At 37.6% G+C, this 22,542-nt stretch overlaps 1 protein-coding gene across 1 annotated transcript in view; it reads left to right on the top strand.

The window, feature by feature from the left end:
* Positions 1-22,542, top strand: part of CFAP47 (cilia and flagella associated protein 47) — a 338,108-nt gene that overhangs the window by 257,846 nt on the left and 57,720 nt on the right. Inside the window, exons 56-57 of the mRNA XM_059824083.1 lie at positions 1,092-1,248; positions 11,789-11,884. Of these exons, the coding sequence (XP_059680066.1) occupies positions 1,092-1,248; positions 11,789-11,884 (253 nt within the window). The remainder of the gene's footprint in view (positions 1-1,091; positions 1,249-11,788; positions 11,885-22,542) is intronic.

The following is a 22,542-nucleotide window of genomic DNA, read 5'->3' as shown; positions in this document are numbered from 1 at the left end:
TCCCTGTTTATGCTGAGAAGTCTCAATATATTACTCACTTTTTACTGTAAGTATTTCCAGATTTGTTGTTAGATTTTTGAACCCTGTCTATTACAGATTTTCCTTAATTTTTTCAGAGAGGCTATGCAGAAGTAAATACAATATTTCAGATAACGAAAATAGTGTTTTGATCTTATTTATTATTTTCTGTTCTCTTTGTGATGTATACCTTTCTGAGTGATAATGAACAAAACAGATCAAAGGGTCACTTTGAGCAGTTTGTGATAAGCCTCAGATTTTAGTCTGTATTGTTAAGGCAGCAACATGAATGTACAAATTAAGCATTTTCCTTAAAATAATGGTAGTATCTTTACATTTACCATTCATCTTTGCTGCTCATTCACCTTTAAAGGTTCCATAACGAGTGGCATTATTAACATCAGTCTTTATAACTTTAAAAGAGTAAATGTGGGGCAGGCAACTCTTTACTGTCATGCTGAAAAAAAAGATCAAAAATAACACAACAATTTAATTATATTTTCCTTTTTTTCTGCACTGTGGTTGTATTCTATATCTACTAGTTCTTTCCAGTATTCTCAATTCCTCTGTGCATCATGGTTAATGTTCTTTATTATCTTTGGACTAACAGTTTTAGCTTTTTGTGTGATTCTACTGCTGTCCCATCAAAGAATTATTTTCCTTCTTCCTTTGTCTTCTAAAGAGAACGTCTCACTTCATCTGCTTTCAGGTTCTTATATATGTGCTTTGAACTGCCCTCTTGCAAACACCTACATCTTTGCATTCACTGCACTGGAAGCTCTGAGTAGCTACATAGAAGTTAAATACTCTGTGCTCAGAGTAGCACAGAAGTTAAATGCAGAGAAGAGATGTGAACATCTCCCAGACTGGAACTATTGATTACCAGATAGCAATACTTAGAGTAACATAACAGCCTGAGGGAAGAAGAAAGAAAGAAAGAAAGTGGAAAACAGCAGTTCACTTACAACAGAAAAGAGACATAGAACACTAGAAGAAAGAAGTAGGCAAAATGCCTTATAATGTACAGATCTGACTTGTCAAATAATAAATAATGACACTTGTTTAATCTACAGCTTAAAGAGTGGATATTTTACCTTTCGGGGACCGGTCTTCCTCCTCAGCTGATGGAACCAACCAGCATAACTGCATGCATTGGCCAGTGTTCTTCTGTCATCATATCCTTCAAAAATCCAACTCCTGAAAATGTGGTGGTAGATGTCGTGCTGACAGGTACAGGAGTTCGGATTTTTTTGGGGTGGAGGGAGGAACTTAAGCTCCTTGGGTTGCATTAAAAGTGGGAGTGGGATGTGATTACATTTGCCTCTTTCCATTTCCTGGCAACAGATATTGTGTATCATTCATGTCCACCCTGAAAAGCTCTATAGACTGTGCTGTGCGAGCTAAGAAATAACACAAACCTTTAACAATGGTTCACAGTAGACCTCTTGGGTCATACAGCCTCATGTATACATGCAGCTGGTTGTGGTTGTGGACTGCACTGTAGCATTTAGGCAATAGGAGACTCCTGGGATTTGTTTTGGGAGCTGTATGTCTAAGCCAAATAGCTAATGTTTTGTTTTGGTTTTGTTCCTCAGTTATTTTACAAAATGTTTTATGTTATTTTTTTCAGATTCTAGATAGGTAAAGGAGTTAGTAAGAGCAAAACATTTCTGTTTTTTTTTCTGATTGACCTTCCAAGCAAGTATGTTTCCGCAATATTTTCAAACATACTTTAAAAAATAATATAAGATCCAGAATTACCAAGGATCACCAAGTCACTGTCCATACCGAGATTTCACAAATGCTGTAGAACTCAACTTTGAAGTCCCAGATTCTCCTTGATGACTGAAATTTACTCAGTGAAAGAGTAAATTTCACTCTGCGTGAAGCAGACTGCTTTAGAAGATTCGCTGAATCTCCATCTAGTCCAACATAACATGTAGCATCAGAAAGCAGGTGCCAAAGCATTTCCTGGCATCTACGTGTAAAAAAAATTAAAGATAAACCTTCCAGTGGGCCCTGACACAGACCCCATGGATGGGGAAATATAAGAGAATAGCAGAATCAAACCTGTGCAAAGGTAAGTTTTAAGCCAGGTTTACACACTCATGCTATGATTTGGGGTTTGTGGCACATAGAATAAGTGAAGAAATGTGACTTTTAAAAAAATGTAGATTCATGTTTGTTTGTTGCATTGAACTCATGCTTTTTAATTACACTTTCTGAGATATGAATAGGAAATACAGAAATATAGCTTTGGCTGCATACACAGTTAATATATGGGGGACTTCAGAGATTCTTTTACCTAAATGGTGCCTGGTCAAGAGCATTTCGGTCTCATGACTGAATGCGCTATACTTTTGCTGACCAAGTTTTTTTGGCAGACTTTGGTGCAGTTTCCAGTGTTTAACTGCTAAAATATTTTCATTCATAACTGCCACAAAATAGAGTTCTATTCATAAATGATCAAACCACTTCTGAGTTTCTGTTGATGTTCTCTTCTGGACAGCAGTGAAGGAAGCAACAGCATGCAGTGGATCCACTGTTTACAGGCTAAGTAGATCATGGCTAGGATCTCAGGGACAGTGCCAGTTTACCAGCTGAGCAGGGGACCTGGCAGAGAGGGGAACAGAGTCCTGTCCAGCTTCCTACTTATCTGGCATCTAGGCACCCTTAAGTGATAAGGAGCATTTCAGACTGGGTCTGCACACAGTAACAGGGCAGTTGATGCGGCAGTTGATGTTGGCATTCAGTGCGTGTACAGAAGGCTCAAAAGTGCTGCTTGTAGTAGAAAAGGGTGTGTAAATGCTGACAACACGCCACAGGAGCCGCTCTCAGGCTCTGGATGGTGCAATCATTACTTCTGTAATCCAAATGGAAGTCCTGAGGGTGGATGCTGCAACCCTGGTCTGAGACAGTCGGGAGTTCTCGAGGTTTCTCCCTGGCACTGCGCTATGCATGACAATGACCTCACCAGTTAGATGTGTGCTCTGGTAGAATTCCTACGGTGCCAGATGCAGGAGCTTTATTGCATCAAGATTAATGAACAAGAGATGGACAGGATGTTTGCAGAGACTCTGCAGAAACAAGAGCCAAACCCTTCAAGACTAAGTTTGGTGTGACCAAAAGAAGACAGAAGCATCAAGAAGACACAGAGTCCCAGCAATGGGGAAGTCTCCACTTCCATCTGCAGCTGTTCCTCTAAAGAGTAGGTTTCAGACTTCCGGAAGAGAGGAAGGGAAAAAAAAGTTCCACTGAGGGGGAAGAGTCTGGGCTGAGCATCTCGGATCTTCAGATTAGGACCAGCACTATTGAACAGAAAGCAATGAGTGCTAGTGGTTGAAGTTTTCTTCCTCCATGGGACAAAGGCTGCCAATTTCCATAACAACATATCATCCAAGGAATTTTGCTGCTTTCCTGGAGCTCAGGTCTGAGATTCTGCAGAAAAGATTGCCAAGGCTTATCTGACCTTGCAGTTACTATACCTTGCTGTTCATTCATGTAGTGAATACGTGGATCTGTACTCCCTGTAGAGCCAAGGAATCATTGAACAGATTGAAGGAGACTAGAACATTCTGTGGGCATTCTTTCCTCAAATATTTGTGCATACATTTGCACAGAGCTTGGGCAGCAAACAGGAAAACCAGGAAGAACAGCAATTCCAGGACAGTTGCAAGGCTGCAATATGATCACAGTCATGAAGACAGTCAGTGACAGCGTGCAACATTGGAGCATGGCTGTGGATGGGTGCAGCCCACTCCTTTTAGAAAGGATAGAGAAGACAAATTTGGTCACTTGTATAGCTTAGGCTACCATGACCATGAGATGATTCAGCTTATTCAAGTCTCTGTACACTAAGGTACAGAAAGGTGCTCAGAGCTGGATGAGTTTTGCAGAAAATTTATTAACAGCTCAGGGGTGAACCATCTGATTACTTAGAAAGGCTGAGAATTTCAGCAGAAGACCCACTTAGCAATGCAGGAACCCTCTCAGTGAGCTCACATACAAAAAGGAAACATACGCTGTTGTGGATCCAGTGCTGTGGATCCATAGGTGGGCTAAAGAAACACATCTTATGTGTGGCACTAAGAATTTATTAAGAGTCTACTCAAAGTCTTAGGTCTAATCAAAATACAAATGATGAGATATTATCAGTCCAACTACAATGATACTAGCTGTCAGGGAGCAGCGAGAACAGGCTGCTCCACAAAACGAAGTGAGACAGAAGCCAAAGCTGACAGCAAGACTGGCAGAGGCCTTTCAAACAAGCATTGCAAAACAAGAACAACATACCAGGTCTGGTGGCAGTAACCAATTTCAGCCAATACTCTAGTGACTGACAGCCAAGTCCACAGTGAGAAGGTGAGTCTGTCATCAAGCCAGGAAATTAAGTAGGCTGGGCTTGGCTAGGTGTATGGCCAGAGACAGTATACTTAGGACATAGCTTGGGCAAGAATAGGAGCCTGAGGTTAAATGCAACTGAAGCCAGTGGGTGGAGGCCCCAGATGCTACTCATTCACAACTTAGCTGTTTTCACAGAAGTCTGATACTGGATTATAGACCTGCACTGTATCAGAGCAGATCTTGAACACAGGCAGCTACAGCCTTCTCTGTGGAGAAGAGGTTACAGAGAATTTCAGAGAAGAATGGCTATTGGCTGGACAGATAAATTAGCATATGTCAGGGCCCTGACCACTAATACTTTTAGTCCAAATTATCCGATTAATACTAGTTGCTGCTAACTGATATACACAAATCTTCTCATATCTACCTTGTATTTCTTCACAGTGAATTATCAGAGAGAGTCATCAACATCCTAGGTTCTTCACTGGGAAGGAAATGTTGACAAAAAGCCAGTTGCTTCCTTCTCAGTCTTGGATCTGCTTGGTGTTATTTTTATCTGTTTCCAAAAGGGTCTGTTGCTACACTTGCTTTCTTATTGGTCCCCAGGTTTAGTTCCACAATGACCCCTTCATTTTATTAGGCCTTTACCACATATTGTATGATTTCTTTAGAGGAATACCACAAAATTATACATCACTAAGCTGCAGCTGAAAAAAAAATAAGGCAACAGTTGGCACTTTGGCTATGTGCTATTTCAGCTGAAATAGTGCAAGTCCAAACGAGGTGTAACAAGTCACTGATGCTTTGCACTGCTGACTTAATGTAAAGCCCCATGGCCTGTTACTAGCAGTGGCAATAATGTATTCCCTGTACTACACCTAGATGAGGTGGAAGGAAGAAGAGGTAACAAAAAGCGAATATAAGAGTACCATGAGCGTTCTTGGCAAAAAATTTAGGAAGGCCAAATCCCATCAGGTGTGAAGACTAACAGGGAAAGTATAGGCTCACAAGAAGGGGTTCTAAACGTACATTAGTTGCATAAGGAAGCTTAGGGAAAATGCAGATAGGTTCACTGATGGATGGGGGGTGGGGAATCAACTAGTTACAGACAATGCAGAAAAGGCTGGAGTGCTCAATGCTTTTTTTTGCCTTAGTCTTTGCAAGCAAAACTTGCTCCCAAAGCAGCATGTACTGACTGGGTTTGAAAGGGAGATAGGCCACTCATAGGGGAGTAACAGGCTGTGGACTTCTTAGAGCAGCTGGATGCATTCAGATCCACAAGACCAGATGAAATTCACAGAGTGATAAAAGAGTTGGCCAACATGATTGTGAGGCTGTCGTTCTCTATGAAAATTCGTGCTGATCAGGAGATGTTTCTGTTGACTGGGAAAAGGCTATGCTATTTCCTTCTTTTAAAAATAATAGAAGGAAGGCTGATGGAGTGGTAGGTTGATCAGCCTCACCTCATCCCTTGGTAGGATCATTGGACACATCCTTTTGCTGTCTGTGTAGCCCATGGATTGCACATCCTCTTGCAGTCCATTTCCAAGCACATGAAGGTCAAGAAGGTGATCAAGAGTATTCAAATGGCTTTGTTAAGTGCAAATCATGATTGAATAATGTGATTGCCTACTATATGGAAATGAGTGATTATGCAAATGAGGGAGGAGCAGTAGATGTAATATACCATGATTTAGTAGGACTTTTGTCACTGTTTCCTGTAGCATTCTTGTTTGGAAACTAAGGAAATCTAGGCTTGATGAACAGACTGCTGAGTGGGTTGAAAACTTGGCTGAACTATTGATCTCAAATGATAGTGTCTACATCTTGACAGTCAGCTGCTGGCTGGTAATAAGTGTAGTACTCCAGGGGTCTGCACTGGGGCCCATATTATTCACAACCTTTAACAACAACATGGATGATGACAGAGAGTGCAATGTAAATTAGGGGAAGCGGCTGACATGATGAATGGTAGAGCTTCAGTCCAGAGGTACCTTGATAAATTGTTGATATACCTCTTTTTTTAATTGCTCTTGTTCGTCAGCTCATCATCCCAGGAGCAGCTGAAGATACAATAAACTTTTACATTGTTAGTAACGCAATTCTCCTTCTAAAATGTTAAACCTCTGTATTTTCCCCTTTCATTTCATCTACCCTTTGTGCTTATCTTAGCTCAGACTCTTACAGAAGAACTGTGAATTACTAGCTGTGCAACCCACCCTATTTAACCAGGAAGTAACTGATTACATCATCTCTTGAAGTGGAGGTGTGTATTACATGTGTGATATGAAGGTTCCCATTGCACCTCATGGAGTGCAGCGTGCTTTATTCTAGTGTAAAGTGCAAGCTGGTATTCTGGTTTGTACAACAACAAGAGCAATTGTGAGAAGCAAACTGACTTGCTGAGCATAAACCTGGTGCTGGATAACACAGTTTAGTACTCTAATAATACTAAGTGTTACTTGTAAAAAAGCTGATCTAATGTGCTATTCACAAAATAATGGAAAAGAACAATCAGACTTATCCACAGTGCAATTTCATCAGAAATTATTTGTAGAGCTTAAATACTGGTAATAAAACCTAGTGAATTGTGATGTTCTGAGAAACTTTAGCAGAACCTGCTTTGTTTAAGTATTTTGGTGAAAACGTAGTCATCTTTCTGACTATAGAGCATTAACTTGTCCCAGAGAGATTTCCAGTAATAGAGACAGTGCAGAACCAACTGGCTTAGGCAGTGAAAGACTGATGTTGGGTTTTATGCATCAGAAGTTTTCAGTCTTCATTTTCCTTTACACATCAGTAGAGCTGACATGATGATGATCTAATGTTTCTGTGATCTGTGGAATTATGAAAAAAATTCTTTGAAAAAATAAATTTTGTGCTGTGATCTTTATGGAAGTAAAACCATACTTGTCCTTTAAAAGCTGTCTTGAATTTGTTAATCAGCTTAATATGTAACATTAATTTTCTAATTCAGTTGCTGCTGGTGACCTGTAAATAATGTTTATTTGTTTTTAATCACAGTAAGATAGTTGAGTTATGCATTCAAGCTGCCTTTAGACATGGTGTGCATGCTATGATTTGCTCTCTGTAGGAATATTTACTGTAATTCCTATTTTCTTCTTTCCAGAGGAAGAAAAATCTAGTCTTATAAGCAAAGTCATGGATGTACAAGTTCAGCTTAATATTTCTGGCCCTTACATGTCCTGGGAAATAATTTCCGTAATGGCCTATACATTTAGTTGAACTTTCATGTTCTCAAGACATAGTTTACCTGGAAAGGAAGCAAATAGTGTTTTAATATACTAACTTTGATATTGTGTATACCATAGCAATGCAAATATGTTAGCCCAGTGTACAGTAAAAGCTAATTAACTTGGTTTTTTTCAACATTAAAAATGAATTTGCCATCCCACAAGGCTAATCAGTCTGGTGAGAAAGTTATCCTAGTATGAATATATTACTTCTAGTACACTTTCTTTGCTACCAAGAATTGAACTTTGGTAGTTCTGAACTTGCTTTTCCACAAATTTCCCTTTTTTTCCCCCCTGTTTATTTTGCTTGTATCAGTTTGTTATTGAGACGTCCAAAACTGAACATTATTTCAAGGCTATTTACAGTCCTAAGTTATAGAGAAGACCGGATCTCTTACCCATGTTGTGATGATCTACACTTTATTTTAATGTGTTTTGACATGAGGAGCCTATTTTTGTCCTAGGATCTCTTGTAGCGGTGTAAGAACACACTTGAGAAAGGACAAGCTAATTAGGAATGAAAATAATATACTTAGCAGGGTTAGGTTTATGGTTGGACTTGATGATCTTAAAGGTCTTTTCCAACCTAAACGGTTCTATGATTCTATGATTCTGATATTCAGACACAACAATAGTAACCTTCCATCTGAATTAATTAAACACAAACATTTTAGTATGAAATAGAAAGTAGTCTTAATTTATTCCTTAAAGAGTGACAACCTAGTCATTCTTAAAACCTGTTTTTTCCTGAAAAACATTAATCCAAAGAGTAGAAATGACCTTGTCAGCAGGTAATTCAAATTCACAGAAGTTTTTGAATCCATCTCTGACAACAGCACTTAAAACTGTAGGTTTAGTAATATAAAACCCAAACTACTATCATTTTGAAACCTCTTAGCTGATATTTTAGCATCAAAGCAAGTTACTGGAATGCCTTCCTTTATTTAGTCTTGCACTGGACTTGTCACACTCATTGCTGGTGTTATTGGAGGCCAGAGAGAGGGCAGAATGGGGAAATCGACAGAAAGTAGCAAGTCAGAAGGCAGAATGAAATGTTTAATTGATCTTGATCTTTACAAATTGTGTTTCAGACCACGTGCCACTTCTTAAGAGAATTAAAAGTGTCAACAATGAAAATAGGGCATCTCAATTAAAGTGTACAACAGTAAACATCAACATTTATAGATTTGCTTAATGCTTTAAAGAAGATTACAGAAGTTATCTGTATCTTGTTTTCAAGTAACATTCCATAGGAAGTTTCTGCCCTAGATAGATGTGAAATTATGTTTAGAATTGCATAGTTCAGGAATTAAAATAGAAATTAATCGGGAATTGTCATATCTGGACCATTTCTGAAGCTGTCACTTGAATTTCTGAAGCTTTGTCAAACCCAAGAGCATTATTCCTCAGAAATGTTTCTTTCTGTGAATTTTGACTGATAGTGTAGCACAAACAGTCCTTTATTTTGGATAATTATAGAGCAAGTAAATCTACCCACCTTCTGCTACTTTCTGATGAAGAGATGAAATCTTGGACCTTGTTATTTTCTTAGTGCATTTAATAGTAATGTTTTCTTTGCAGGATTTAGGTACATATCTGTGGCTTAAATCTGCAGCTCTTATTCACGTAAGCTTTCATAGCTACATTAAGAATATTCATGGGAGTAATGCTTATTTGACAGCAGGTAATTTTCCCCAGTATGAGCCAATGATCAGAGCTACAGAGTATGCAAAATCTTGTTACAGATGGTTTAACGAGCATTTGTACTAGTTCAGCTGTTTCAACTTGAATGTTACTGCTCTTCTGTAAAAACCGCTATATAGTATTTCTACTAAGACTTTATGGAAACAACTAAATTCATATAAATAATTGATACTACCGAAATCTCCAGTCTAAACCAGACCCCACAGAGTTCACCTGTGTTAAGAATTGTCCCTAAGTATTAGTGGTTCATTAGTACCTATAATGCTTTATTTTGGTTGACATGGTTAATTTAATTTCATGTTTTCAATGGGCCAAATGTATTTTGAAGTTTCAGGAAAAAAAGTGCAACTGTTTTTTAGGCTATTCAGTTCAAAGTTTGAAAGGCCATGATCAAAAAAAAGATTAAAGCTACAGTGGTAATTAGGAATCTGTTAAGGGAGGTAAATTGCTTCCTCTCTGGAATCCAGTGTTATCAAAACTGATATCTGTGGCAGTGTATAAGATTGCTTTTGGCAAGGGTGTGCGCACAGTCATATTAAAATAGGTGTCTTATATTGTTGATTATTAAAACTTACCTTATTTCCAAGGTTGCATGCACAGTACCTTGGCCACGTCTTTTTCCATACAGAGATTTCCAACCTAGGATTGCCACTTTTTAAATGTGCATTGAAAAATGTTTTCAAACCGTTTTCTCTGACTTTATTATGTAACTGAACTAAATACTCAAAGGCAAGTCTGCTACTAAGTTATTTTTCTTTCAGGCAAAATACATTGGGCATAAGTATTATTGCATATATTTAAGTTAGTGTTAGAATGAAGTAATACAAATGTGAAGAAATCTATTTTATTTCAAATCAGTTTTGACTGTGGATAATCAGTTTAGGATAAAAGTGCTAACATCACTTTATGCTGATTTTGGCATAATTCAAACCGTGATGTTAGCTACCAATTAAAAAAAGAATGTGCAATATATAAATGCACTTCTGAACTGATAAATGCATTTTTGAAACATCCTGAAGCATAACCTAGTGCTTTTAATTTTATACAGTGTAATTATTTTTCAGAGCAAAAAAAAAGATTTACAGAGATTAGTTAGCTAGTTCTGTGAAAATTATTTTTTAGCTGAATATGTAGATGGATATAAAGAAAAAATAAATAACAGATATTTTAAACTTCGGAAAACTCTTCTAGTATGGGAAATTTACAGTATTCGGCTTGTTTGCATCATGGACAAAAAAAAATAGAAAAGAATTCCTTCAGAATAATTAGCATTATAGGGAAAGCTTTCACAATAGCCTCCTTTCTGCCATTGCAGTATCTCAGGTCAAGAAAGATGGCAATATGGTTGCTTTATTGATATATTAAAATGGGCGTGTAGGCTTTTCTTATGCACCCATCTTTTAATATTTGGAAAGGGCCCTTCAATTCTTTAAGCATTTCCCTATAGATTGCAAATTTCATTTTAAACCTCTAAGCTGGTTTCCAAAACCTGAAACTTTGTTTTGAGGTGAAATAATTTTGAGGCTGTTTCTCTTCTCACAACAAGCAAGAAGTTTGATATTTCCAGGAGAGATTTTCTTTGCCATCCTGAAAATCTTCGCTCACTGTTCTGTTCTATAAAGCTATTTTAACTTTGTTCTGTAACCCCAAATTGTCAACCCCTGGCTGTTTGATGCGTTCCTGTGTATCATATCTTCCTGACAGCAGTTCATCTTTCAGTGCTACTACCATTTAATATTACATGTTATTCAGATATAGTCTATCTATTGGACTCAGATTCCTGGAGTTAACTGCTAGATATATTTCCTACAAGGCATTTCCTGCAAGTGTGAATTCTTATAGCAAGACACCTTTGGCTGCTTGAACAGCTCCAAAACCTGTTTATAAAATTGAACTTCAAACCAGATTTTCCTATCTCATTTTTCATTTATTTAAGATGGACAGTAATCAGTGAAAACAATCAAAATAATGTCTAAACCCTCTGTCTCTATGAAGTAATGTTAGTTTATCTGGTAACTTGTTATCAAGAAAGTGATTCTTCTCTGCTACTATTGCAGTACAGCTTGTCCTGAACCTGTATCTCAAGCTTTCTCTTACATGTTTCATGTCACCATGGGCTTTCTTGGCCATTTAATTTTTTTTATCCAGAAAACAGTTTCTTTTGTAATCTCTAGATGTTATTTAACTGAAAACATTTTAAACTTTGGGTTTTTTTCATGGTGTGTTATTTTATTTTAATTCTATTTAAGAAGATCTCCATATTATATCTCTACTTTTCTTCATCACAATGAGGAAAATACTGAGAGAACCTTTAGGCAAAGGGGAAAAAAAAAAGACCCATGTGCTTCCATTTGAGAATGTATTTTTTAAAACCTCTGTCTATGAAGCTGTTTTATTAGGGAAATTGTTCAATTAATTTTGACTTCTAAATAGTATCCCTGAATGTTTTTTTTAATTTTTATTTTTAGATCAAGAGCAGTACAGTTGTGATCTCAGGGCATCTGTCCTATCCAAGTCCACCAGTAAGGAATCTGTTTTCCATCTTCTGCTTAAACAACCACGAGGTATGTAATTTCTTGAGTTCTACTTTGAATTTTTTGCAAGGTGTGATCTTTTATGGTCCCTGAAATCTACAGTGTGTATAAAATTTGGTGTTTGATGAGTGCAACTCAGCAGTTGATGCGTTGAATCTGGCTCCTTGTGGAAACAAGAATTAACGCCATGTCAATGAAGTTTGTTTTACTTAAAATAAATAAGTAAGTAAGTAAGTAATAATCAGAGGTGCATCCAATAAAGTTCCTCTGAAGCATGTATTGCTCATTTTTTGTCAGTTTCTTTTTCTTCACCCCTGCAATGATTTTCTTGGACTTTTGAAATATGATTTCTTTTATAAATAATGTCTTACCATCAAAGCACAAATGTCATGTGTGATGTCAAAGTGATGATTATATGTAAAAGAAACAAGAGAGATGCAACCTGAGCTCATAATAGGTGCTACAAGTATGATATAAAAAGGGTCAATGAGCCCATATAGTAATGCAGTCTTGATGTATTCCTAGGAAAGGCTTTGAATTAAGAGATTAAATCCAAATACATGTAGTTGTATTTTAGGACTGTTAAGATGAGCAACACCACTATAAAAATGGTGGTGTTTCATAAAAATTATGAAATACTAGGTAGAAAAGCATGAATTGTTAAAATTCTTAATTAAATTTAAATTGAAAGTATTCTTAATTTTTTTTTTTTAATGAGAAATGGTATGTTTTTGTAATAAGCCATACCATTTTCCTTGAAGAAATGGTATCTACATTAAATTAAAGACCTGAGTTAGAAAAATGAAATGAGGGTGACTTGTTTTCAATTTCATTCAGAAATTTGCCATATACTGTGATTTTCCTGAAGACGTACTTGCCACACCGTTATTTTGTAAAGGATGTTGCAGACCTTGACTTTCCCAGCAAGGAACTCTTTTTGTATTCTCTCTTTGAAGTTTACTATTCCTCAACAATATTTCTGGGTGATATATAAAGAAGGATTTAGAAGAAAAAGATGATGTAAGAATTGATCTGGATGTCATATCATTTTCTATATGCACAACTTACACAGGCATATAAAAAAGTTGTAACAGTTGTCATGAGATTATATTTATTTTTTTCAAAGAAGCAGTGAGGAACTGTCCAAAACAATGTAATTCATGTACATAGTAAAACTGACAGAGCAATCACTTGACAGAAATATGAGAGCAGCAAAGCAATCTTTATAAATTGTACTTTCCACTACTTATTCTTTTATATCTTAAATACTTTCATGATGTAAATCCTTTGTTCTGAGGATTCTGCAGTCTAATCTCCCTTGTTGGAAGGCCATGAGACCGGTGAATGTATGCTTTCTTTTGCACCTGGTCTCACCCACAAGTCAGGGACAGAGGAATCATGTTCAGAATCATTTCTATGGAAAGACTCTGCACTAATTTTTCCCTAAACTTAAGAATAGATGAAGTGTGGATTAGATGCAAGTGTTACTGCTTTACCACGGTTCCATATAACAAAGAAAGAATACTTTGAAAACGTGTTGGAACCAAATATTCTTCTTAGTAGACTTGCTGGAATATGATTGCTAGATCATTTTATGAGCAACATTTATGCTTGTGGAAAAACTGTGCTTGCTGCTAATTATTTGTTTTTTCCTCACTGACTCAAAAAACTGAAGGGAGAATTTCAGAAATAGTGAGATAGAATGAGAATCTTGGAATCATTTTTTCATCATACTTTTACAAAAAAGCCAAAATATTGGCCATGCTGTGAAATTGTTGCTCATGGTAGACTACCCTTTTTTCCTGCCTTGGCTTCACAGTAGCAACGTAAGTCTTCTGGACTGCTTGGTACTGTTTCCCAGTAACACAGGCTGCATTACTTCACCCGGTCCTAATACTGAAGCTATGATCTCATTTTGCATTCAACCTCCAGTCATTGCATTTTATGGCTTAGCTGATGTTCCAGGTGGTCAATAAGCCTGTCTGTTGTGAACGACTTGGTGTAGCATCAAACAAGAACAGTAAACAGGGCAGTTAGCTGAATCTAGTTTTTTAGATATCTCTCTCTACATTTCAGCACAAATTTTATATTTAGAAACTTCTATATTTTAAAGCTGTCATGTCACCTGTTCTGTGTCCATCTCTTTTCCCTTTTTACTGAGATCTCTATGATTAGGTATTTAATTTTGCTTTCTAACTTTGCTTTGGTGTAAAATACATGTATTTATTAACTCTCCCAAGCACTTAGGAAGGAAAGATAAAATATATTCAATAAATGTATATACTGTTAGGGAGACATTTTCCAAAAAGCTGCCTGCAGTGTTAAACCACTTTGATGGCAATCAAATTTGAGATATTAAAATTCTATGTATGCACTTTGGAAGCATGTTACTGTTATAGTTTCATATTTTATTCAACAATATTTGAGAAAGCATTTTAGCATACTTTTTATGTCATGTACAGTCCACTATGATTACGGATAATTTGGCTTTTGAACCAATTTCACCTAAGAAATGGCATCAATTTTTTCAGGTCCTCAGGCCATTTCCCTAAAAGGTTAGATTTCAAGACTTCATTCTTTAATTCTGTACTTATATGCATCTGCTTTTTTCTTTCAATAATTCTGCATGCACGATCTGGTTTTTCTTGTGATTGCTTTCAAAGACTGAAAAACAATGAAACTAACATGCTTGATTTCTTGTTTGTCTTAGTTCCTAGGAAGACACTGACTCTGTCTCTTTTATAATGCTTTCGTTATCACAAAACGACTTGAAGAGCTAGAAAAAAAGAGCTGGGAGAAATAGTTTTCCATTCTAGCAGACTACTTTGAAAAGACATTGGAAAATATTCAGCTCTCTTTCCTCTTCCATGTTTTAACTGCATTCTGTGACCATGGTTTTGTCACTCACAACAAGCAGAAATAATTTTACACTTTATAACTTACATCAAAGGTTGTGTCAGGAAGTAGTCAGTATTCATATAATGGATTCTGTAGGAAAGGGACATTCAAGCAATAAAAAGACTGAACAACCAGGTACATACACAATACTATCCTATTTTTATCTTCATAAACAGTTTTTGATAATGAAATTAACTGGAGAAGGACACACACACTCACTGAGACCTCACTGCAAACCAAAATGAAATAAGTTAGGATAATTAGGAGATTCATTTAAAAAAAAGTGTTTTCCTTCTTTTCAGGGTTTTAGATTCAATATTTCCTTCTTTTTGGCACACATTTTCACAGGGAAACTGAAGGAATTAGAGTTCCATTGAAATGCTAGAGGGTTCAGGTGTCAGATTTCCTTTGAAGTTCCTTAGTCTGTTTTCCTGTTTTATCTATTCAAGTCTTCCTTCTTTGCAATGAACCTTTGCTACTTTTCTTTAGTTTTGATTTTCTTTCATTAACGTTATTGCCTTCCCTGAATTTTCACCTTTTGAAACTATCATGTTTCACTTTTTTGAGCTAAACTGTTCAACAGATGTACTACTCATGAGTGGTTCATAAGCTGTGGTACATTAATTACTTGTGCTGCACAAGATTCATTCAGGAAGTATACAGCCTAGAATCAAGTCAAAAGCTGCCTCTGTGAGTGAGAGTGACCTCTAATGCCCATGGTGCAGATGCTAGCATATGGAAAAACAAAGTTCATGATTCTTAATTTAGATTTTCTTGAACATCTTCTAGATAGTGTAAATAACTTTCTAGTCTGGATTTATTTGTGAGGAAGATTTTAAAGTTGAATGTAGAGAGATGACTTTCTTATTGTGTAGTGACCACAATAAATAATACTGAGTTTGAGCACCTAATTTAGGAAAAAAAAATTAAAATTACTTAAAACTAGGTAGAGCAGTTTGAATTGAACCTGGGCTGCTCTGGAACTTAGGGTTGAGGTTGTTGGTTTGAGTTTTTTCTTCCCCTGCTGGCCCTTTTACTGACCAAATAGCTCTAGAACATGCTGTGTCATGGGCACGTTAACTGTTTCAAGACTGGGTACCATCTATGCAGAAGGCTTTGCAGATAGGTGTCAGACATCTGTCTGACTTTTCATGTCTAGGACCATGGGACTGGTAGGTTGATTTCATCATAGATGGAGAAGGAATAAGGTCAGAAAGGAATGAAGGCAAGGAGCAGGCAGGCAGTCTTCTGAAGTCAACTGTCAGTGGCTCCCCCTAGTACTGTTCCTCAAGCTGTGGGTATGTTCAGCTCACAGGGCTACAACTCATCTTTTCTTTCTACTCTACTGTCTCTCTTTTTTGGGAAAGGGTACAGTTTGGTAGACCAGGTTTTGCCTTTTAGTGTCCCCATTTTTTACCCTGCTACTTCTTCTGTTCCTGCTCCTGAGATGCTGTTAGGGCTGGCTTCCTGGGAGGGGTGCAGGATTAACTCCTGGATCAATTCAGAGCACAAAGGCAGGTTGATCTCCAGTTCTGCTATGTTACGATGAATATAGGATGGTGGCTGGCTCATTGCAGACTGCATCTAGACAGAGAGTTGCTGGTTGTTGGATACCTAGTAGAAAAATTTATGGACCACGTTTCCTCAGTGCCAGTCTGTCAGAGAAAAGTTTACTGACAGGCCGTATGCCATTGTAGAATGGTGCATTGTCCCTGACTGATGGAGGTCCCATAGAGTTGGTGATCTGTCAACCAGGAGCTTCATGAGAATATTGTGATACCATCTTCATTGGAATTGTCCTTTGAGTGAGCGACCTACTTGTCCTCCACCTTGGGGTTATGAGATTCCTTCCTCACTGGATCACTTTTTGAGTGGGCACCTTTTGCTGTGCATGGAGACTTTGCAAGCAGGATTTATGAAATTTTAGAATACACAGCTTTGTTTTATTGGCTAATACATGCAATAGATAACTAGGACTAACATGCTGCCAGGCTAGGTATTAATATAGTCAGTATTCCTAGTGAGACACTGGATGTATCTTTGCTGCCCAGGTTGTCATCAGTCATTTGGGGATGGGTCAGCCTCCATTGTTTCTTGGAACGGGCTGATCCATGATGTTGCTGAGTTGCCACTTTCTGATTCTTTGCTTTCTTTTCATAGCGTTTTTCAGTAGTCTCTTACTGAGTCCTTGAGCTGCTACTACCATTCTGTCTATGTTTTTACCTTATTTTGCAAGGCTTAGGTATTTTCTCACACCTTACCAATTTTCTTGTTAAAATCAACCCAAAGTTGTGGTGCTGTGCTGCATCTAATTAGGCTTTGCATCATAGGCAGGTGAACTGCTACTCTGAAGATTACATATGCTTTTGAAGAAATTATTGTTTATGCTCACCACAAAATAGCAGCCTTCTTCAACACAGTGTATGCAAGACAGAATGACTTTCCTTCTTGGCCATCTTTGGACATCTTTGACCTATCTGTATGACTATTGCCTTGTTTAAACCTTCAGCTAGCGTTTTTCCTTGTTCTGTTATCTCTGAAATGCCATCATGGCACTTGGAAGCTTGCATAGATGCAGATTTGCTTTGTGAAATTTCCAGCAGAAGGGAAGGCATGGGACCCCTTCCTACTCCATGTACATATAGCAGTTTCCTGATTGATGAATCACACTGGCTTACCTCTCTCAACCAGGTGAAACCATGATAAAAAAGCGGTGTTCTCATGCTATAGCTGACAGAGAAGCATGCTTTTTTAAAGAGGGTGTCAGTACTGGGACATGACAAGGCAACATGAGTGACGCAGTCTAAGCCATATTTATCTCCAGAGAGATATGCTGACAAAGTCAATGCATTCCAGCTGGTGGCATTCTTGAGTGCATGTTGTCTCTACTGTCAGCATGGGGAACCTTGGAGAGCTCTCTAAAGCCACAGCACATCTAAGACTTCCCTCACAGGGAGAAAATCAGTAAGCACTAGGGACTTTTCTGTGTCACGGTTTAAGGCAGTCCTGCAAGCTGACTGTGTGAATGAATAGTTGGGGAATCTGTACCCAAAAATATTCTTACAGGAAAACCTACTTACAGGCAGTGGCAATTATAGTGTTAATGAAAGATATGCTTTTCAGCACTGAAACAGCTGTGCTTGGTATACTGGTACATCAAAACATGAAATATTCTAATACAATGAACAATAAAACTTAAAGATTTTTATTTGTACTTTTCTGGAATGTCTTCAGGCCATATTTTATGTGTATTTATAGGACCTGTTATATGCACTCTTTTTACCTTTGGGTTTTACTTTACAAATTATATGGTATGTTTTTTTGCAAATCAAGGCAACTGTTTTAGTGAAATAACTTGAAGTTAATGAAGTGAAAGGCAGCACTGTAACAATAAGCAGCGAGTCTCTGTTACTGTTCTTTTAAAAACAGTCCCTTGAATTGAGTGAGTAGCAACAGTACATTCCCTTGACTAGATAAGGAAATGATTTATCTACTTCAGCATGCTCTCCTGATGTTGCAAAAGGAGAGAGAGGAAAAAAGATATTCAGGATGGAAATAAAAGAAGGGAAGATATCAGCAACCCATCTTTTGTGTAGTCTCACGCAAATTGACTTTAGGCTTCCCATGTGGATTTATCATGGAAAACAGATTTTCAAGCTATAATTGCCTCACAGATTTAAGCTAGGCCATGCAGTAGATTTCATGAGAATCTCATGATTTGTTACTGAACATTCAGAGTATAGGACTTCAGAGCATTTAAACAATGCAAATCAGCCTCAGGGGAGGCTGTTATTTCACATTATCTTAGCCTATTTCTCTATTTAAAAATATCTGCTGTGTTTTAGAACTTGATAAGAAATTATCTCCTTCAGTTTCAATAGAGCTAGAAAATGAAAAGATTATTAATTCTGAATTAGAACAGCATATTGCTGCTAATCTATTTGATAACAGCTGTGGATGGACAAGATGGAGCCAGTATGTGTCCTTGAATAAGACAGAACTACTTACTTCCTCCCCTCCCCTTTTCCTGGTTCTTGCTTCTAGTCTTCACCTGTTTAGGTAATAAACCCAGTGAAAACTCCAGAGACACATACTTGTTCCATCCTATAAATTAGTCAGTAAATCTATGTCTTGTCTAGCTCTAAATTTGCTATAAAAAATTATCTGCACTAATCTTTTGTTTCCAGCCGCACATGCACAGTGGGGAAACTGCCAGCAGTATCAAACAGTTGTTTCTTGAGGAGCAGAACTAAAGAAGCTTGATTTTCTAGACTTCCGTCTTATATTAATTTTTCTTGTCCTCCTCTGCTCTTGGAATAATCACAGGGGTTGAGGGGAAGAAGAGCTAGCTGGTTTGGACTTTAACATCTTTTTTTTTTTTTTTTAATTACTATATTCTGTCCAGAAGAGAAGACATGATTTAAACTTACCTTATTAAGTACCTGTCTGGGGCACAGATTTTATTTTAAAGCATAAATGCTAGAAGGCAGTATTGAAACTGAGCTTTCAACATTGAAGTTTTATGCCTTAAGAGTGCTTGATAGCCACAGTGTTGAATTAAAGCTTATTTTTTTCCTACACCGAGTTTTTCTAGAGCTTTTTTGTAAAATGTTTTCATTGATTTTTTTTTTTTTTTCTTTTTGTCAATGAAGAATGGGTCACAAATATAAGACAAAAGCTGAGGGAAAGTCAAATTCCATATACAGTATGCATTCAGCAGCTAAACAACAATTTTTACCCACAGCAGTAACACAATTCTTCTCAATATAGTGGCTCACGCTTTAAAGTCAGTGAACCCTTAAGATTTTTCTTAATCAGAATTTGATTTAACTGGCCTGCAGAAGCATTGTGTACTTCAGCTTCATTTTAGAAGTTTAATTTCCCAAATGTTAAGCTTTTTATATACCTAATTCACTATGATGATCCCTGCTCTGACCCTTTTTTTCTCATCTGAAGTAACATCAAATGTTCTTAGAAGTCCAGGCTCCAGTGCCAGTGTGAGGAGTCACTGGGCACAGGTATTTAGAAAACAACTGTAAGACTTTTTTGCTCTGTGTGACTGCTTTTTTGTGCTCTGTGTGACTGCTATATTGAGGGACTGTGAATAGCACGGATGTGCCTGGAGTCTCTTTTGGAATTTCATGTAATGTAGCACAGACCCTGGTATGTTACACAGTAGTGTCTCTTTTTTTATCTTGTATTTATGTAAAACCCAATTGCACAAGTCAAATTTATACAAACAAACAATTCCATAATTATCCTGCCAAACAATTAACATTGCTTCTACACATTTTCCAGAGCTCTATGAATTCTTTTGTCTACCTTCTCTACCCCTAATTCTATTTGACAACCCTTTGATAGATACATATTACTGTTGCTCTCCAAAAATGTTCTTACACTGCAACCTCAGTTGGAATTGCATGAAACTCAATCTGAATTGCAGTCAGCAAGGCATAGAAAGGAAAGTTCATTACTTTTTCTTTTTTAGTTTAGTCACTAAGTCCTCAGGACTAGTTGTCTGAATTGGTTAGGAAAGCTGTCAGTGTGCTGGGCATGCAGATATTTATTTTCTGCTTCTTGGTGGAGTGAGTGTTGGCTGGGCTTTAATTTAGCAGTATACATGATAGCTAGATCCAAAATTGTTGCCAGTAGCAGAAGAATACCTTGCTGAATATGGGGGTTTAACATTTAAGAGGGTCTATGATGTAGTGAAAAGCTTAGTATGCTTAAAACCAACATGAACCTCAAACTGTGAAAGGTAAGAATCCAGAGGACTTTGGGACCAGAAAGAATTCTCTTTCCTCTTCTGCTGGAGCCGAATTCGAGCCAGGGGCTTCTCCTGCCTGCCCAGAAGCCAGGCTGAGCAGCTACTCCTGCAGACAGACCAGCAGATGCACACACACACACACAGAGTACAAACGTAGCCAACCACTCAGATCAACTCAGAGAGCAGTGCCTTTACGAGCACACCCATAAAATCAGTCAGCACTCATGTAAATACGAACAGCATGGGCAGCCTGGTGCAGTTGCTGGTGTTTGGCTGATTAGGATTGAACTGCACTGAAATTACATATACACACCCTCGTTCTATTGATGCACTAACACCCCCCAGATCTTTCGAATATTAGCAAGGACTTTTAAGCTTCTCCAGTATTTGTGTCTGACTCCTGGGCTCCTTATCTAGCCCCTGGCTCAGACCTTGGGTCTTTCTGGATGCTGTTCTGCTCCTACTTGCTGGCTAGTCCAACTCAGAGTTCATTCAGCCCACAAATGCATGCCTGCTGGTATCTTTTTTTTTAAGTCTGTCCTGTATGCGTGCTCACTCTGTAGGCCCTTTACCCAGTCACTGGTGCTGACCACGGGTCTTTCCAGATGCTGGTTTCCTGCTACTTGCTGGCTAGTCTGACTTGATACCAGGTAGCAGCTGACACCCAACCACCCACACAAAACACTGTTCTCTCCAATGACTGGTCTTAGACTTAGTCTCTCTAGCGGCTGGCACTCAGACCTCATCATACTTGCTCGCTAGTCCAGTTTGAACTTTGCTAGTTAGTCCAGTTTGAACTTCGCTAGTGCCTGACTCACACAGAGGCTCAGGATAGGGAGTGTACTTACACAGAAGGTGGACATAGGATTTAATAAGAGTCTAGGATAGTGATCAAGCCTGAGGCTCCGTCAGACAGTTTTACTGGCCAGCACCTGCTTACGTGACAGGCATCTTTTATCCTCTTCTACCTTTATTCTTCTATGCCTGTTCCGGCCTCATCCACTTTGATCTTTCTCTTTTCCGTCCTGTATTCTCTCCCCTAAACATCCCATAATAAGTTTTGTGCACACGTAAATAATATGTTTGGTTCTGTGGTAGGGTATGTAATTAATTGAAATAATAGCTGTTAACAGTTGCATTCAGAAATCAAATTATTCATGGTAGGGAAAGATGCATTTGTTTTTTTCAGTTCTGACTGATGGATGAAGTTCTTAATTCAGCAGCATATTTGACTATGTTTAATTTCACGTGTGTAAGGCAATCCCTAACTAGCAGAGAATTTAAATTTAAACATCTGCTTCAGTTGCACTGAAATTAAAGGAAATGTAAATGTCCATGTTAGGCATGTATTCTAATTGCTGTGGTGTGAATTGAGGTGGGATTATTTGTGTGTTTAATTATTTTGATAAATACTTCAGTATGCCAATACCTACATGTTCACCTCAAAATTATATATTTCTCCTTGTTCACAAGATATAACCTGGATCTATAATACTGTAGCTCCAGTTCTTGACAAATGGGGTCTTTAAAACTGTTCTCTGTAGGGGAGGAATATTTTAATTAAAATGAACATCATATCCTTAGTACTCCACTGCTTTAATTCTCTTCCCTAGATATTTTGTCATACTATTACTAAGATTAACAAATTATTCAAAATATTTTTTTTATGGGGGAGATAATAAATTATTCACATCCTCATTAAAAATTGATATCTTTCAGCTACCATGGGGAAGTGGATTCCCTGATTTACTTTTCTGCCACAAAGCCTGAATGATTAGGCAGGGCCTATTTCGGATTGATAAAGCCACTGGGATTGCATCTGCCTGAGTGTATTTGCAAAAAGAATGCATATCACTGGTACCTCTTTCCTCTTCATATAAGTCTCAGTAGAAATTGATTTATCTTTTTCTTCTGCTTTTTATGATGCGTACAGGACCTTATTTTCAGCTTTCACAATATTTATGCTGAAACCCTTCCTGTTTACATGAAGATCAGGTTGATACCTCCAATCATCAACATCAGT

This window comes from Gavia stellata, chromosome 1 (assembly GCF_030936135.1).
Source record: "Gavia stellata isolate bGavSte3 chromosome 1, bGavSte3.hap2, whole genome shotgun sequence".
Classification (NCBI taxonomy): Eukaryota; Metazoa; Chordata; class Aves; order Gaviiformes; family Gaviidae; genus Gavia; species Gavia stellata.
Note: the sequence above shows the minus strand (reverse complement) of the source record. Positions and strands in the feature narration are given on the sequence as shown.